At 40.3% G+C, this 13,038-nt stretch overlaps 1 protein-coding gene across 1 annotated transcript in view; it reads right to left on the bottom strand.

Annotated features, from left to right (window-relative positions):
- The window catches only part of snx27a (sorting nexin 27a), a 44,278-nt gene that overhangs the window by 11,636 nt on the left and 19,604 nt on the right, over nt 1-13,038 (bottom strand). Inside the window, exons 6-8 of the mRNA XM_029735834.1 lie at nt 6,567-6,645; nt 6,115-6,278; nt 3,651-3,740 (exon numbers count right to left, since the gene is read on the bottom strand). Coding sequence (XP_029591694.1) covers nt 3,651-3,740; nt 6,115-6,278; nt 6,567-6,645 — 333 coding nt within the window. The remainder of the gene's footprint in view (nt 1-3,650; nt 3,741-6,114; nt 6,279-6,566; nt 6,646-13,038) is intronic.

Consider the following 13,038-nt stretch of genomic DNA (forward strand, 5'->3'; position numbering starts at 1 on the left):
TCAAAGACCCCAGCCACCCCAGTCAGACTGTTCTATCTACTACCGCATGGCAAGCAGTACCAGAGTGCCAAGTCTAGGACAAAAAGGCTTCTCAACAGTTTTTACCCCCAAGCCATAAGACTCCTGAACAGGTAACCAAATGGTTACCCGGACTATTTGCATTGTGTGCCACCCCCCCAACCCCTCTTTTACGCTGCTGCTACTACTCTCTGTTTATCTTATATGCATAGTCACTTTAACTATACCCACATGTACATAGTACCTCATTAAGCCTGCCTAACCGGTGTCTGTCTTTTTACTGTTGTTTTATTTCTTTACTTACCCACACACACACACACACACACACACACACTTTTTTTCCTTCGCACTATTGGTTAGAGCCTGTAAGTAAGCATTTCACTGTTGTATTCGGTGCACGTGACAAATAAACTTTGATTTGAACTGGCCCCAGCTTGACCCCCCCCAGTTGAAATGGTCTACCGCAAGGCAAGCGGTACCTGAGCTCCAAGTCTAGGTCCAAAAGGCTTCTTAACAGCTTCTACCCCCAAGCCATAAGACTCCTGAACATCTAATCAAATGGCTACCCAGACTACTTGCACCACCCCACACCTCTCTTTTACACTGCTGCTACTCTCTGTTTACTATGCATAGTCACTTCAACTCTACCTACATGTACATATTACCTCAATTACCTCGACTAACCTGTGCCTCCGCACATTGACTCTGTACCGGTGCCATCCGTATAAAGCCTCGCTACTGTTATTTAAATTACAATTCAATTATGTTATTGTTTAAACAAGGGTCAGCTGAGGGTCAGCTGAGTCTATACGAAAAAAAAAATGCATTTCTGTAAAATGTTATATGGTTTTCCTTTTTTTTAACAGAAGTTGTAGACCAGGGCTGCCCAACCCTCTTCCTGGAGATCTACCGTCCTGTGGGTTTTCAGTCCAACCCTAATTTAACACACTGGATTCTACTAACTAGCTGCTCAACAAGACATTAACTAGCTGAACCAGATACGCTATATTAGCGTTGGACTGAAAACCTACAGGACAGTAGATCTCCAGAAATAGGATTGGGCAGCCCTGTTGTAGACAGTCATTCAAAATGAGGGGTCATCCAGTCATAAGTGGATTTTAATTGTATTTTTTATTATACTGCGACTTATAAAACTTAATGTCAAATAATGTTGAATACTTCTTTACATTAAATAAGTCATATTTTTTTTTGAAGGTCAATTTAACAAATCACATGAAAAAAAAACACGTTTTTAACAACAATTTTTTGCAACAAATCCTGAAGGTGCATAGGGAACATAAAGTGTTTCAAATTAAATAGTTTCCCCTTTTCAAATGTTTTCACTTTTGAAAACCTTATACATCAGGTATTCCCAAACTGGGCACTGCGCAATGCCGTTAGGGGTACGCCAAATAAAAATGTGATTCACATTTTTTATAATCTTTACATTTTCAAACAGTCCATTTATATTTTCCAACGGAGCTATACATTTGGGTGAGGTTTTTCCTCTCGAGCCAGAATAGCTTCGTTTCACTGCTAAAAATAAAATTAAACCACCTAGTGTTCAGCAAAATAACAACAATGTCAAATACAGGTAGCCTAGTAAAATAATTAACATCCAATCACATTAAGCGTTACGCTCTCGCGGGAATTCCACTAACGGTCCTTATGTAGCCAAACATAGGTGCTGCTCATTCCGTTTGCTCGAAAATGGATAAATGGTTAAAAAAAAAGTAAGGCCCGTGTCCATAGAGACACATACCAGCTCTACTGGTAATACTGCTACTACCAGCAGTACTACACCTGCACCTGTCGACGACAAGTTGTTCTGCTTCCACGAGCACATACTAGCATCAGTAATTCTACATGTTGTTAGCCCAGCTAGCATGGACACTGACAGTTGTGAATCTGTTGCAGCCGAAGAGCTACTGCCCCCTTACCCAGGAAAGCACCGAACAACAGACAGGAACGTTGGACCATCGAAGAGGAGCAAATATGATGAGAACTACATTGATTTGGGGTTCACTTATATTGGGAGTAGTGCCTTTCCTCAGCCACAGTGTGTTATATGTGCAAAAGTACTCTCACAACTCGATGAAACCACTCTTGCACAGACATTTAGAAACAAAACATGGCAATTTGAAAAATAAGCCGTGGGAGTTTTTTGAGCGAGAATTAAGACATGTATAAAAGCAACAGATACCATTAATACGAAGGGTCTAGAAGCGTCTTATATGGTGAGCTACCGAGTGGCTAGGACAGGCAAGCCCCATACTATTGCGGAGGACTTAATTCTTCCTGCTGCCGCAGATCTGGCTGGGACAATGCTGGGTGAAAAGGCCCAAAAAAACTATACAGACAATGCCTTAAATCAAACTACCCTGTTTCACGACGCATCAGTGACATAGCAGATGTTTTGAAACAATTACTGCTTTGCATATAAGCCAGTAAATTCTATGCGTTACAGCTGGATGAGTCAACAGACGTGGCGGGCCTGGTACAGCTCCTGGTATATGTCTGTTACGCTTATGGGGGGTCAATTAAGGAACACATCCTTTTCTGCAAACCAGAAGAGGATATTTTGTAAGTACTGGACAGCTTTGTGACATCAAATGGACTTTGGTGGTCAAGATGTATTGGTACTGATGGCGTAAAAGCCATGACAGGGAGACATAGTGGAGTGGTAACGCGCGTGGAAGCAGTTGCTTCCCGACGCCACTTGGGTACACTGCAGCATCCACCGAGAGGCTCTTGCTGCCAAGGGAATGCCTGACAGCTTGAAAGATGTTTTGAACACTACAGTGAAAATGGTTAACTTTGTTAAAGCAAAGCCCCTGAACTCTTGTGTATTTTCTGCACTATGCAATGATATGGGTGATAGAATAATTTGTATGTTTAAGATAATGACTTAGGTATTCCACCCTGAAACCATATAACTGTATGAAATGTGTTAGAGTCATAATTCAATAATGTGTGTGACTAGGACATTGTGTTACTATTTCGCAATATGAGCTGAGTATAGTTGAGACATTCAAGGCCAACTGAACTGTCGACTTGTGATAACTCTGAAACCAATAACAGGAAAGAGGCCTCCCCAACCTAGGTAGGGGAGTAACTGTTAGAAATGGCTAGTCTTGCAGAAGATAATGAGAAACTGTGTGTTAGAGAGGTGGAGTTTCTACTGATGTGAGTTAATTTGTGTGTGTGTGTGTATGTTATAAATGGATTGTGTTCTCATTTTGAAGTCAGAATGCTCTCTGAACAAAAGTATTGATCTATTGCAGAATCTGAGACTTTGTCTAATTCTTTATTAAACCGGAGATTTACGACCTCTGGGGAAATAGACAAAGCTTGAGTGATAGTTGAGTTCAACCATTGGGAAAAAAATTCTCGTGACAATGGGCCGTGACCATGTAACGCTTTTACAACATACAGAAAGAAGTGCGCTGGTTATCAAGGGGCTTTAATCGAAAACGACTTAGTCATGCATGCATACATTTTACGTACGTGTGGTACCAGGAATCAAACCCACTATCCTGGCGTTGCAAGTGCCATGCTCTACCGACTGAGCTACAGAGGACCACTGGCAATGGGAAGAGAATAGAAACGAGAGACTAGAAAAAGGGACTAACCATGGCCATCTTGCGCTGCTCTGCCAGTTTCGTCAGCTGGTAAGAAGTGTCTTCTGTTTTGATGAATCCCTTCTTCACGTCATCCAATGCCTTAGCAGACAGAGAGACAGAGGGAGAGAGCGAGAAAGGGGCTTTGTTAGAGACCACATTTAATCTAATCTAGCACTGACCTCAGAGCAGTGGCACTGGGAAGCAGTAGTGGGCGGTAATATCATTGAAACTGAGCACGGATCAGTATTATACAGTAGCCTAACACTGACTCAGGACCAGTAATACAGCAGAGCATAAAATTAACATTTGCCACCTGCCAAATGGGGATAGATTCAGGTATGAATGTTTTTCACCAGCCACGTGGAGGGTAGTACACTTGAAGGCTCTTTACATTCGCACAACAAATACAAATAAAGTCAAAAGTCAAGTATGTGTACATGTGCGAGTTGAGATTTTCTAGCAAGAAAATGCTGCAGTAAATGTTTAAAAAGTAATTCTGCTGTTTTGTTTCATACTGTAGCTGCTAATCGCACAAAGAAATACAAATCCTATATTCCACCTCACGCAGCAACACTGCCTGGCTGGGTAACTGTGCACACAGTGAAGTGCTGATCGATTCATTTTTGGAGGCGCTGCACACAGGCATAAAAGTTGATCTAACTTACTGGAAAGTCAAGTCAAGTACAACCGAGCTTGTGAACAATGTTAGTTTGAGTCTGCTGCTTCAGCCTAGTCAGATCCCAAATCTCAGACACACTTGACAACTTCATCGGCCCGTTATCACGGGAACCTCCCGCCCTTAAAAGGGGCAGCTGAATATTTTGTCTCAACTGACAGTTTGGTTAAAAGTATTTTGGCTGGTAAAAAAAATCTGAGTGGCTGGTAGATTTTTTTTATCCATCTACCTGCAACAGTTAAAAATAAAAACGTACATTTTAGGCCCTGAGTACAGTAACCCAGATAACAATAATAATAATAATAATAATAATAATAATATACAGTACCAGTCGAAAGTTTGGACACACCTACTCATTCAAGGGTTTCTTTATTTTTACTATTTTCTACATTGTAGAATAATAGTGAAGACATTAAAACTATTAAATAACATGGAATCATGTAGTAACCCAAAAAAGTTTTAAACAAATCAAAATGTATTTCAGGTTTTAAATTCTTCAAAGTAGCCACCCTTTGCCTTGATGACAGCTTTGTACACTCTTGGCATTCTCTCAACCAGCTTCACCTGGAATGCTTTTCAGTCTTGAAGGAGTTCCTACATATGCTGAGCACTTGTTGGCTGCTTTTTCTTCACTCTGCGGTCCAACTGATCCCAAACCATCTCAAATTGTGGTGGCCAGGTCATCTGATGCAGCACTCCATCGCTCTCCTTCTCGGTCAAATAGCCCATACACAGGCTGGAGGTGTGTTGAGTCATTGTCCTGTTGAAAACCAAATGATATCCCATCTGGTTTGGGCTTAGTGGGACTGGCGTATTGCAGAATGCTGTGGTAGACATGCTGGTAAAGTGTGCCTTGACATGCGGAGATCATCCGTTCACGTACTCTGCGTCTCACAAAAACACGGCGGTTGGAACCAAAAATGTCAGACCAAAGGACAGATTTCTACTGGTCTAATGTCCATTGGTCGTGTTTCTTGGCCCAAGCAAGTCTCTTCTTCTAATTGGTGTCCTTTAACAGTGGTTTCTTTGCAGCAATTCGACCATGAAGGCCTGATTCACACAGTCCCCCCTGATCAGTTTATGTTGAGATGTCTGTTACTTGAACTCTATGAAGCATTTATTTGGTAACTCTAATGAATTTATCCTCTGCAGCAGAGGTAACTCTGGGTCTTCGTTTCCTGTGGCAGTCCTCATGAGAGCCAGTTTCATCATAGCGCCTGATGGTTTATGCGGCTGCACTTGAAGAAACTTTCAAAGTTCTTAATTTTCCGCATTGACTAACCTTCATGTCTTAAAGTAATGGACTGTCATTTCTCTTTGCTTATTTGAGCTGTTCTTGCCATAATATTGACTTTGTCTTTTACCAAATAGGGCCATCTTCTGTATACCACCCTTACCTTGTCAAAACAGAACTGATTGGCTCAAACGCATTGAGGAAAGAAATTCCACTAATTAACTTTTAACAAGGCACACCTGTTAATTGAAATGCATTCCAGGTGGTGGTTGAGAGAATGCCAAATGTGTGCAAAGCTGTCATCAAGGCAAAGGGAGGTTACTTTAAAGAATATTATTTGTTTAAAACACTTTTTTGATTACTACATGATTCCATGTGTTATTTCATAATTTTCTACAATGTAAAAATATAGTACAAATAAAGAATAACCCTTGAATGAGTAGGTGTGTCCAAACTTTTGACTGGGGATATATATATATATATATATATATATATATATATATATATATATATATATATATATATATATATATATATATAAAAAATCAAGAGGGAGCCCTTACCTGGTGGAAGCAATAGTGGATGGCCAGCGGGTTGTCCCTGAGAAGTTCCTCCTCCTGAGAGGTGAAAAGCCACTTGCGGAGGGCCAGACAGGTGCCCGGCACGGCTGACGTGTAGTTCTGCACGTACAGCTTGTGGGGAAACTCGTTGGGGGCCAGTTTTCGCACTAGGGAAAGATGGAGAGGGGCAGCCTATTTATTTCCATACCCTTAAAACAATATAGTTTTCTACAAACTGACTGGAGGGTGCATCTCAATAGACTAGAGAGGTTTCGCTTACTCGTCTCCTTCCCGTCGTTTCAGATCGGTGCAGTTGAATGGAAGGAAGCCACTTTAGACTACTGAGATGCAACTGTACTGATCAGAAGAGTAAAGGTGAAAGGTAAAGGGGTCGGTACATGGAGTAGCTGTGGACTCCAAAAAAATGAATGAATAAAACAGATGAATGGTCTTACCAAAGGAGTGGTTGATGACTTCAAAGAGGGCAAAGTAGCTGGCCATGATGCTGTCCATACCAACCTTCATCACTAAAGCCTGGGGAATAGAGAGAGGGAAAGTACAGTAGCGGCCTATCAATTATTGATATTTAAGCACCATTCAGTCGCATAAGAGCCATGTATTGATATTGATCTAGTGTTATACACTCTGGTCCTGGGAGTGCAAGCCTTTGTCCCAGCCCAGCATTAACCCACCTGATACTTCAACTAACTAGGGTCTTGATGATTTGATGAATATCTCCATGGTTAATCTATCCTGTTTAGTGTACTTTTATATACTTATTTTAATATGTGATTTTGTTTTTTATCCTGCTGATTTCATGGTGTATGTAAAGTGACTTTGGGCATCTTGAAAAGCTCTTAAAAAAGATGCAGGTATTGCAGCGCTGGGCTGTGACAAAAGCCAGCACACACTGTTGCCCTCTATGCAGCGCTCTTAAATTTAAAAAAAATCATTGGAATCACTGGTGTTATAAAATATAAATATAAAATAAAGGAGCACCAGAAAAAAAATATTTTTAATTGATTGACATATATATTGGAACTATATAAATTCTAGCTACTTTTGAAGCACATGCACCCCAGAAACTATTATGTAACCCTGTAAAGATTTGTTTATTACAAAGCTAAATTGATACAAAAAACGGTAATTGGGTTTCTACATTGTGTAAAATCTCTATTTATCTACTGAGAAGCCTTACATTGAAAATTGTCTCTTTAAAAGGGTGTATAAGAACGGTTTGTAAAGTACTGTAGCATATTAAGGTCTTTCTATAAAGAAAATGGGGCCAATGTGTGACATTGTGATCAAAATGTCAAAATGGTTTGAAATAAAAAATAAAATGTAAAGGATTTTCATGCAGTTCGACATTTGTACATGCAATTCCAATGTGCAAATTGGCCCACCTATTCAACATACAGTGCATTCGGAAAGTATTCAGACCCCTCAAACTTTTCCACATTTTGTTACAGTACAGCCTTATTCTAAAATTGAGTTTTTTTCCCCCCCCCTCCTCAATTTACACACAATACCCCATAACAACAAAGCAAAAAAACCAACATATTTTGTTTATAATTTAAAAAATAAACAAACTGAAATATCACATTTACATAAGTACTCAGACCCTTTACTCAGTACTTTGTTGAAGCACCTTTGGCAGCGATTACAGCCTTGAGTCTTCTTGGATACGACGCTACAAACTTGGAACACTTGTATTTGGGGAGTTTCTCCCATTCTTTTCCAACCTGACAGATCCTCTCAAGCTCTGTCAAGTTGGATGGGGAGCGTCACTGCACAACAATTTTCAGCTCTCTCCAGAGATGTTCGATCGGGTTCAAGTCAAGGACATTCAGAGACTTGTCCCAAAGCCACCCCTGTGTGTTGTCTTGGCTGTATGCTTAGGGTTGTTGTCCTGTTGGAAGGTGAACCTTCGCCCCAGTTTGAGGTCCTGAGCGCTCTGGAGCAGATTGTCATCAAGGATCTCTGTATTTTGCTCCGTTAACCTTTTTGGGATAGGGGGCAGTATTGAGAATTTTGGAAAAAATATGTGCCCATTTTTAACTGCCTCCTACACCAACTCAGAAGCTAGAATATGCATATTATTGTTCAGGTTTGGATAGAAAACACTCTGAATTTTCTAAAACTGTTTGAATGGTGTCTGTGAGTATAACAGAACTCCTATGGCAGGCAAAAACCTGACAAGATTTCAAGCAGGAAGTACCCTGTCTGACAAGGAGTCGTGCGTCTTGCATCTGTTTATTGAAAAGTAAGGATCTTAGCTGTAACGTGACAATTCCCAGGGCTCCGATAGGCTCTCAGAACCCGGGAAATAACTGAAGGTTAACGAGGCAGCCTCAGGCTGAAACACATTATCGGCTTTGGCAAGTGGCGGCTCAGAGGACCTTTGAATGAGGCGCGTGCACGATTCGCTCCTGAGGAGAAATTTTATTCGGCTGTTTAGGCTCAATGCATATTCCGGTCGGAATATTATCACTTTTCTACGAGGTAAATGGCATAAAAATTGGTTTTAAACAGCGGTTGACATGCTTCGAAGTACGGTAATGGAATATTTAGACATTTTTTGTCACGCCAATGCGCCATGCGCGACACCGTGATGAAGCATTCTGATAGTGTCTAGAACTCACGAACAAAACGTCGCTGTTTGGATATAACGATGGATTATTTGGGACCAAACCAACATTTGTTATTGAAGTAGAAGTCCTGGCAGTGTATTCTGACGAAGAACAAGCAAGGTAAGAACATTTTTCTTATAGGAAATGTGATTTTGGTGGAGGCTGACCTGGGTGTGTGTCTAAATAGCTAGCCCTGTGATGCCGGGCTATGTACTTAGATTATTGCAAAATGTGCTTCGTCCGAAAAGCTATTTTAAAAAAATCGGACATATCGAGTGCATAGAGGAGTAATGTATCTATAATTCTTAAAATAATTGTTATGCTTTTTGTGAACGTTTATCGTGAGTAATTTAGCAAACTGTTAGTAAATTCCCCGGAAGTTTGCGGGGGTTATGCTTTTTCTGAACGTCACATGCTAATGTAAAAAGCTGTTTTTTGATATAAATATGAACTTGATTGAACAGACATGCATGTATTGTATAACACAATGTCCTAGGTGTGTCATCTGATGAAGATCATAAAAGGTTAGTGCTACATTTAGCTGTGGTTTGGGTTTATGTGACATGATATGCTAGCTTGAAAAATGGGTGTCTGATTATTTCTGGCTGGGCACTCTGCTGACATAATCTAATGTTTTTTTTTCGTTGTAAAGCCTTTTTGAAATCGGACAGTGGGGTTAGATTAACGAGATTCTTGTCTTTAAATAGCTGTAAAATAGTCATATGTTTGAGAAATTGAAGTAATAGTATTTCTAACGATTCAAAAATCGCGCCACTGGATTTCAGTGGCTGTTACGTAGGTGGGACGAGTTCGTCCCACATGCGCCAGAGAGGTTAACCTAGCCAACGTTAGCCAGTTAGAACGGCAGTCAAGCACCCAAGCTGAGGTCAGAATGCTTGGACCAACCCTACTCCTCGGCCAGAGCATCCAGTGTGCGCTCTGAACGCTCCGAGCGCAAAACGCTCTGAATTTACGAACGGACAATCTCACAACGCTCTGAATTTACAAATGCCCAGAGCACACTCTGGTACTCCAGATTGGAATAACAAAAACACCTTAAATAGATTGGATGCATGCATGGTGATTTTTGTAGCCTACCGTAAATTCCGGACTATAAGCCGCAACTTTTTTCCCACGCTTTGAACCTCGCGGCTTAAACAATGACGCGGCTAATATATGGATTTTTCCCACTTTAAATTATTATTAAAAAAAACAACAAAAAAAAACATTCTGTGACGTGCTCAGTTTTTTGGCGGCATGAAGCTTTCATTAGACCAATGAAATTGCCAAAAGGGTTAAGGTCAAACAACTTTTTTGTTTACTGTTTAGATTAAATCGAGCTTCTCAAACTTCCCATCATTCTGATTACGGTAGTCATTTTGTCACCCTCATCATGGCAAAGACACGGAGAAATGCATATGATGCAGCTTTCAAGTTGAAGGCGATTGATCTGGCTGTTGGAAAAGGAAATAGAGCTGCTGCACGGGAGCTTGGTCTTAATGAGTCGATGATAAGACGTTGGAAACAGCAGCGTGAGGAATTGACTCAGTGCAAAAAGACAACTAAAGCTTACTGCTAATTTTAATTTTTTTTACAATCCGTGTTTCGTTAAAGCCTATTTATTTTTGTTACAATCCGTGTTTCGTTAAAGCCTGTGTAAAAGTTAATTTGTTTCAATATACCGGTAGGCACCTGCGGCTTATAGACATATGCGGCTTATTTATGTTCAAAATAATACTTTTTTTTTTTTAATTCAGTGGGTGCGGCTTATATTCAGGTGTGCTTAATAGTCCGGAAATTACGGTATGTGGCCAAAGCAGGCACACATAATAAAGCCATGAATAGCTGTAATCTTACCATTTGAATCTCACCATCGCTGTTTTTATAATGAGAAAGTGATAAAAAAAAAAGGTTCCTTTTTAATGGAAGGATTTGTATGGAAAGCCAAGATGAGACCAACAGATGTTGTCATCCTCAATAACCACAAGTGATTTTACCACAAGAGTAGTGCAACAGCCTTCAATTGAAGTGGCGGGAAAACAAACAAAAGGGAGCAGGAAAACGTATAACTTGTCACCAAATTGAGAACATTTTCAAGGTAGGCCAATTACAGTACAGTAATTTCTGAGCTCCAAATTCAAGTAGGCTACTTCAAGCCCCTTGTATTGTTTAAAATTGCAGGTGTAACATGGAAAACAAAATGTATTGGTCATGTTATTTCATTACCAGATTATATTATGAATGAGCCCACTAGGCTATGTCATTTGTCATCATTATATCTAGAATATTTAATATGAATAGCGTTGGGTTGTGCGCAATAGTCTATCCTATACAATTGAGGCACAAAAACATGAACTCATTACCTTGATGCTTTCTCTGTTAAATCTATCGAGACCCTGCTGTAAATCAAGCAGACAACAACAGATGATCAAAACTGTCTTCAACTAATGAGACACCAAAATATTCTGGACATTCCTTGCGAACACTTTTTTTCCAGCACTTGGGCTGTTCTTGCACCGCATGCGCCATCATAACAGCTGTTTGCCACTTAACAGTCATTCAGATGATGTGTGAAAATATCCCGGCGCAACTAATCAGATGGACATCAAATGCGCATCCAACAAGAACTCTGCATAATTATTGAAGAACCACAATGACAGCATAGTTTTAGGTTTTAATTATCAAGGTAAGGTGACTCAGAAGCATTCGATTTTGCAATGAATACATTATTTTGGATTTGTGTGCCAATGAAAACTGTTTTCACACCGTGACATAAGGTGACACGAAATGTTACGTAGTTACTAGGGCTGCACTACACTGACATTTTTGGCCGATACTGATGTCTGATATTTTCCTTGCCAAAAAACCTGATACCAATGCCATGACAGAGGGTATCACGTCTGCTGCAGACGCAGTGGATGAGCTTATTTCCCAGTCAGTTGTTCGAATGGAGCTAGGAATGTGTTCATGTTTCCAAGTTTCAAACATGTTCTCAAATGCCATTGAAATGGCAGCAGCGGTATTAGAACCAGCACATTCTTGACCAACGCAATACGGCTTTCCTCAGTACGAAATCCTTGTCGACCCACTGTACTGCCAGACTCAGCATGCTCATGGGGCTGACATCGCTGGTCCAAACGTCAGTTGTGAAGCTAATAGCAGTGACGCCCATAGCAAGTAGCTCATGGATGTGCGTTTCAACAATACTGTATCTCCGGTAGGGCAACACCTGAAAAATAGCGCCTACTTGGTAGTGTGTACCGGGGCTCGAGGTGCTCGACCAATCGGCGAAAGCTAACATAATCCACGACAGAGAACGGTTGATTGTCAAGGGCAATGAATTCTATTATCTTGGCGTCAATGGATTGTCTCGCTGAAATTGTCTTCTTCTTTCAAATGACTGCTCGACTTGAACTTGTTGGAAGTGTATGCCAAATTTTGTTCTGCTTTTGTTCTAAGTAGTGGCTGAAAGTCTGGGGGTGATGCACTTTCAAATGAGTAATTACATTTCTGGTATTGAAAATGATCACTTTCTCCACTCCTCGGGAAATAATAGCAGCACAAATTTTGCATATGACCTTCTTGTTATCTTCCTTTGAAACTTCAAAATAGATCCACACAGCAGACATTGTGGGCTAGGTTAGGAATGCTGTGTTACACGTGTAGCGCAGTATTTGTGTGGCGTCATTACTTCATCTACGTACGTTATATAGGTATGCACATCAGCTTTGACATCGGTTTTGCATATCAGGCCGATGCCGACATTGGCATTTTTAGCTAATATGCTTACCGATACATTGTGCATCCCTAGTAGTTCCACTACACCTAATAGTTATACTATACAAAAAAAGTTTTTAAAAGAAAGGAAAAAAGTTTGACAGCTACAGTGCCTTCGATAAGTATTCAGACCCCTTGACTAAACATTTTTTTTAACGTTATAGCCTTATTCTCAAATTGATTAAATAAAATCCTCAGCAATCTACACAATACCTCATAACAACAAACTGAAAACAGGTTTTTAAATACAGAAATGCCTTACCTACATAAGTATTCAGACCCTTTGTTATGAGACTTGAAATTGAGCTCAGGTGCATCCTGTTTCCATTGATCATCCTTGAGATGTTTCTACAACTTGGTGTCCACCTGTGGTAAATTCAATTGATTGGACATGTTTTGGAAAGGCACACATACATTTCTATATAAGGTCCCACAGTTGACAGTGCATGTCAGAGCAAAAACCAAGCCATGAGGTCGAAGGAATTGTCTGTTGAGCACCGAGACAGGATTGTTTGAGGCA

The sequence above is a fragment of the Salmo trutta genome, chromosome 36 (assembly GCF_901001165.1).
Source record: "Salmo trutta chromosome 36, fSalTru1.1, whole genome shotgun sequence".
NCBI lineage: Eukaryota > Metazoa > Chordata > Actinopteri > Salmoniformes > Salmonidae > Salmo > Salmo trutta.